Consider the following 6,653-nt stretch of genomic DNA (forward strand, 5'->3'; position numbering starts at 1 on the left):
TGTAGTTTTGTGAAGAGTATAAATCTTCTCTTTCTTTAGAAGAAAGAGGTAAGATTATTAGAGAGTTTATTAAAGTGTTCTTCAAGCTTAGAAAAAATGATTAAGAACTGCATGTTCACTGAAAGGTTCTTGTACTCATAAAAATGAAGGTTCCAAAAGTGGGTTTTGCAGCGATGCCAGAGAAAAAACATTTTAAGTTCCCAACACTCTTAAACATAAAGGTTCTTACTTGGTATCTATGTTTCCAACCTTTAAAAGGATAGTTCACCCAAAAATGAAAACTACAAAAATAGAAATTAATTACTCACCCTCATGTCAGTCCAAACCTGTAAGACCATCATTCTTCTTCGGAACACAAATTAAGATATTTTTGATGAAATCCGAGAGCTCTCTGACCCTGCATAGACAACAACATAACTGACACATTCAAGGCCCAGAAAGGTACAAGGACATCGATAAAATAGTCCATATGATATCAGTGGCTCTAGGAGAAGACTTTTTGTGCGCAAAGAAAAACAAAGAATTTATTCAACAGTTCCTCTTTTCGGTGTCAGTCTTTGATGCACGTTCACAACAGTATCACGATGCATGTGACACATCTCGTTCTTAACCGCTTTTAGTGTTAATAACACTTTAATAAACTAAAGAACCTTTTTACACAAAGTGAATGAAAATAAATTAGATAGATAGATAGATAGACAGACAGACAGACAGACAGACTACATTAAAATCAAAGGACAAAGTCCAAAGAAGAATAAATATACTTAAAATACTGAAATGTTCTGCAGCATTCACAACCCATTTAACTTGCAAAGAGTGTGTGGATACACACTGTCAGATATATGAGTTGTTTACCTTGCTTTTTCTGTCCCCTGTGAGCCTGTGTTTGAACTGACCCTAGTTAGCTCTTTGTGTTCAGAGACAGTAAAGGGTCCCATGCACATGGCTGTGTCAGTGGCCAGGCCAGTGGGATCCTCAGCCTGTAGGAGTGCATGACACAGATGCACATGTGATCTCTCGCCCCTTCAGACACCAGGAGAGAAAAATTCTCTCTCAGCCCGTTTGAAGGTTGTGGCAGAGGGTCCTGCAACCCCAACTGTGTGTGTACTAGTGTGTGTGACACTAGTCTATGAATTGCATATCAATGAACAAGTGAATGTTATTGAGTGTTGGTGATATTATTATGCGTACACGTTTAATTGTGTGTGCCTTCTAGACCTATACAATTAATAGGCTACTACTTAAGTTGCAATGAATGATGTTGTAAATAGGCTAGAACACATCTGATAGCGCGTGCTATCAATATATCAGCATATCAGATTAAACAATGGGGTCTTTTCATTGCTACTGGCGAAATACGAAGCTCCAAATTAGTCCGTGTGTGTTTATTTAACATTGTTGTGTCGTGTATTTGGCGCAGCGCGTTCGCAGGTTACAGGAAACTAGCATGGAGCCGTGTACACGGAAAGGGGGTGTGTGAGGATACTGGCAGCGTTTCATGCAGCTCCAGCGGACATCTAAAGCGGGACTCGCTGGTGTGTATGTGCGTGTGTGTGCGTGCGTGTAAAGAGAGCTAACACACACTCTCACACACCTTAACATTTGGACACAACATGGCGATGAGGCGCCGAGAGACACGACGACTCTTCCCCGACTAACACAACCACGTTATGTTTATTGGTGGGGCGCGCGACAGGGAAATACGTGAAATTACGCTCAACTAATTAAACCTGAAGAGATTTTTCCCGAATTCCATTATATGCATGTAGCTGTAGCGGTCATATAAAGCACACACTGCTTTACCCCGCTGCTGGAAATCAAACGCTCTACATGGCGGTGGAGAATATCTGGTTCTTCTGTCTACTTTCTCTGGGTTACTGTGGATTATCCGTGCAAGGTAATACAAGTTAAATCTAACCCCAGTGTTTTCCCATGCAGTGTCTTTTAAGCTGTGTGTGTCTGGTAGCCTGTATGTTTGTATTTCTTTGTATCTGTCAGGATATGTGAGTAGAGGGGCTGGAAAGAGAAATCGTGCACCTTGCTTGTTGCAGCGATCAGAGCTTTTACTTTTCACGCTTTCCTTTTGTATATCCTTTAACGTTACTCAAACAGGCAGTCAAATTATGCTGAAGTACTATATTTATTTGTGGGTTCAACTTTTTGTCACATCCAAACCTCACTTTTGTAAACAATATTATGCGTTCAATATTTAAGTTAATTTAGATGTAGGCTAATATCGACAAATAATAAAACGATATTTAAAGAAAACTGAAAAAAATGGATGAGGCATAGAAAGTAATTAAGGCAGTGTTTGCTCAAATGGGCGGATATATTGTAGGGGGGATCTATTTTGGTAATGTACAGGTTCATCATGACTTACAGCAAACATTTGGTAAAAGAAATGAAAGCGGTTTGTGTGACTGCCTTATTTACATTTGAAGCCGCACGATGGGGATTGTTCTTAAAAAGTCCATGTTAGCAGTTTAAATTCTAGGTAGCCTATTACTTACACGTTGCAAGTGAATATTAACATTTAGCGCGAATGTCCTTGAGTTGAATACATGAAACTAAACATCTAAATGTCAAATTGTTTACATTTAAAACGAACATTTATTAAAGCAGAATATTCATCTTGAAATGAATGACACTGAAAAAATAGTGACACACTTGCACGGATTGTTACGCTGAACTGGAATACCTTACTATTGTAATCTAGGGTTAGTAAATACATACATATGTAAAGGTTATAACGATAACAAGCTTGGGCAAAAGTAGGTTTTTCTGTTTGTTGTTTTTAAACGACGTGAAGTGTCTTTCACACAAAACAACAGAGTTGGACAGGTCAGGTGGAAGAGAAAGCAGTGGGCTTTTAATGCTTCATACTGTCTATTAGCCTAAGTGTCTTTTCACTTTTTTTCTGTGTAGGCTACTACAACGTAACAAACCATAAAATATATATTCTGCATTTTTGGTCCACATTCCCCAGGTGTGCCAAAACGGCAACAAATGAATAGGTTATATATATATATATATATATATATATAGAATATTGTGATGCCTTCAAACACAAGGGGAAATGTAACAAACCATAAAATATATATTCTGCATTTTTGGTCCACATTCCCCAGGTGTGCCAAAACGGCAACAAATGAATAGGTTATATATATATATATATATATATATATAGTAACTTGTGATGCCTTCAAACACTAGGGGAAATGGGTTGAAATCCCCCCCACCACCCCCCGAAATTAACCCCCCTAAAAGGCACTGTGTAAATAGCACCCTTTTTAAAACGGTGACTTGGGTGACCGGAAAATTACTGGCACCAGCGTGTTATGATTTTGATATTTCTGGCTTATTCCGACATTTAAATCAAACAATTACTCGTTTAAACAGGGCTTTGGGACTTTCTGTGTACAATACACACACTTTTGTGTAATCTTATGGCATATATTTATCGGACTGGTTGGCATGTAATGAAACTGGAGAGATCAAAGGCTGCAGGATTGTTGAGCGCTGTTCAGTGCAGGAGCCTCGGGCAGGATTCAGTCACAGGCGCTGGAGGAAAAAGGGGAGTGGTCAGGGCGATTTATCCAAAGACTATACACCTTATTTAAATTACAAAGGAGAGCACTGAAACACATGGGCACCGCATCCAGCGATGCCCTCGTCTCAACGATGTCCGTTGGGAAGAATAAACGGCAACCACAGCGGTCAAAACACAGTGTCATCTTTGAGCTCCGTTAACGATTTTAGTGCCAGTGCTGTAGCGGATGGATTATTTACAGCGGGGCGGAACCTACTGATCAATAGCATTAAAAATGCGTGTGCGAGACCGCTGTGCAAAGCTGAAGAATGGCTCTGTTATTTTACTTGTTCACTCTTTTTTCTTTTTCTTTTGAAAATTCTACAAACAACTTGTGTTTTTTGAGAATCTTTTTAACATTCATCTTAAATTCAGTTTTCATACAACAAGCATGATGATTGTCCTATATTTGTCCCTATTAAGATCAATTCATTGTGCTCTGTAGATTTGCATGCTAGTCCTGTAGATTATGCTTGACTGGTTCATGAAGTAACTGTCTGTTCTCTCTGTTGGCTACTGAGGGTTGTTTTTGCTGCCATGTCCCAGTATTTAAGATTATAGGGGTTAATTTAGAATGAATGGGCCATAATGGCAAAAAGTGTTCCAGTTTACCCAATTTCACCCTAATATTATTTCCTCTTAATAATAGATGCTTTTCCTTGGAAAAACTCTGGTTAGAATAATAACCAATGCCTTTAAAAGTGAAAGAGCCCTTCAAGATTGCTGTTAAATTATTAAGTATTTTCAATAATGTATCCCTTTTGGTTTGTGTTAGATGAGGATATAAAACGAACAGAAACAATAAAAAATCCAGTAGTGTCTATATACCTTTCTTTACCCAAGTATATTATATAATTGCTGAGATTATTTAGCTATGAAATATCCTCTTACTAGTTATTAATAAACTATATTAAAAGTATATTATAGTAATATGAAATATTATCCCTCTATCTAGTCATGAATGCTCAAAATGAAATGCAATCCAATCTGCCTGATATACAACTACTCGCCTAATAAACAGTTTCGGATGCCATTGACTGAAAAAAAAACACTGAGACATTTCTCAAAATATCTTATTTTATGATGCACAGAAGAAACATTTATCTTTGAATCATTTCGGATGTGTAAAAACTCACTGATAATTTCAGAGAGGTGGAAATCCAATTAGTGAAATCCAGCCAATGAACTCCAAATTGTTTGAGGAAAATGGTGAAAACATTTGAGATTTTCTGAAAGACCTAAATCTACTCCTATTGTCTTAACTATTACTAATCACAGTCTTCAGGGTTAAATTGAAAGTGTATACAGGCGTGTTGTGGTGTTGGAATCAAAATGAAATGCTGACTTTTTGGTTTATGATAACCAAAGAAATCTTGAGATGTTTTGATCATAATAGATGCTCTATTATGGACAGGCGGTGATGTGGAGGAGTGCAGTATTTTGACAGGTGTCACCATAAGAGATGCTGTAAGAAATTATAATAATAGGAGAAGGTAGAAGGAGTGGTCGAGTAAGTAGTCTCCTTGTCGGAGTGAGTTAAAGTTTTTGATTTCTCAGGTTGAATTTGAAAACCAAGAACATAACATCCCTGTTTCCTCACTGCTTCTATTCCCTCCTGTCCACTAAGATTTGTACCCATAAATTCAGGCTTGGCTTCCCTGGGGCTGTATGCCGGGTTTACAGAGAGGAAGAGGAATTCTGTGTGTTGTTTTGGTAAGTGATGCTGGAGAATCATGAGGATGATTTGGGGTGATCCGTCTATCTTTTTTCTCTCTCTTTCTATTCAGATTCATAAACAAGGCGCTTTGCTTTGCTTTGCAAAGATCACATCAAAATATCTGTGAACTGGTGAATAGACGAATAGACGGCGTGTTGATGTGCTTAAGAGGCTGTGCCTCTCCACTTTAAAAATCCAGCTTATGTTTTGCTTTCTCATGTAAAACTTCCCGTCGTGTTGTCTAACATTTCAGCCTTCTCCTAGAAAGCCATGTACAGCTGTCTGCTTTTAAAGATTCACCAAAAAAAGACAGAAGCAGCTTAGAGGCCAGAGGGCATGTTTTACAGGGCCTGTCACATGGTCTCACAGTCATGCTGCTCCAAACCCGTGACTCAGAGCTGCAGTGTGTGCTCTGTCCTGGGGGGCTCACCATGTTTTGATCACCAAATCAGCACAACACGGCCTGTCCTGCAGAAAGGAAAGAGTTACTCTTTTGTGCTCCATCGTATTTATTTTCAGCTTCATCACTAGATGCTGTGTAATCTTTCTCTAGTACTGCTGCAGCACTTCTGCCATTTCTTCCATTAAGCATCCCTTCATGACCTCATTTTCCCTCTTCTTTAACAAGTCTTAATATTGTTTAATGCTCCTGAGAGGGATGAAGGGATTTTCAATAATTGCACAAACTGTAGACTGAAGCAGATGCTTCTAGTTGTAGTAGCGTACACTACGTCGAGGCGTTTATACTCTCATGGTTTTGGGCTGTGATGCTTAAGCTGAAGATACTGTTCAAAGTGAATGATTAAAATAGATGACGGGTGGTAGATTAATGAAGGTTTTCTAGTTTTAGAATCTTACTGGTTAAAACTTCTAGGGATGCACTGATATTGAAATTCTGGCTCATACTTATAAACTATTAATTGTTTTGATGTTGTGTCCGATTATGTCTGGCGAGTTTTAACTATTAGCACTTTAACATGCGCTCTTATAGAGAAAGTGTATTTCAATAGCTCTTAAATCTTTGCCATAATTTATCACTATCCCTTTTAGTTACTGCTAGATGATGATCTAAATCTTAAAATGTGCCAAAATAATTAAATATTAATTTTTGGCTAATAAATATTCAATATCAACTTATAAATTGGAAAAAAAATCAATGATTTCATACATTGAACATGTCAACGGTCATTGAAAAAAAAATGACTTAAAGGGGTCATATGATGCGATTTCAATTTTTCCTTTCTCTTTGGAGTGTTACAAGCTCTTGGTGCATAAAGAAGATCTGTAAAGTTGCAAAGACTAAAGTCTCAAATCCAAAGAGATATTCTTTATAAAAGTTAAGAGTCA

General features: G+C 37.8%; 1 protein-coding gene across 1 annotated transcript in view; it reads left to right on the forward strand.

Moving 5' to 3' along the window:
- The first annotated feature begins 1,475 nt into the window (after positions 1-1,475).
- LOC107554907 (immunoglobulin superfamily DCC subclass member 4-like) overlaps positions 1,476-6,653 on the forward strand; it is a 77,894-nt gene continuing 72,716 nt past the window's right edge. Inside the window, exon 1 of the mRNA XM_016237562.1 lies at positions 1,476-1,897. Coding sequence (XP_016093048.1) covers positions 1,831-1,897 — 67 coding nt within the window. The 5' untranslated portion in view covers positions 1,476-1,830. The remainder of the gene's footprint in view (positions 1,898-6,653) is intronic.

The sequence above is a fragment of the Sinocyclocheilus grahami genome, unplaced genomic scaffold, assembly GCF_001515645.1.
Source record: "Sinocyclocheilus grahami isolate Dianchi unplaced genomic scaffold, SAMN03320097.WGS_v1.1 scaffold518.1, whole genome shotgun sequence".
Classification (NCBI taxonomy): domain Eukaryota; kingdom Metazoa; phylum Chordata; class Actinopteri; order Cypriniformes; family Cyprinidae; genus Sinocyclocheilus; species Sinocyclocheilus grahami.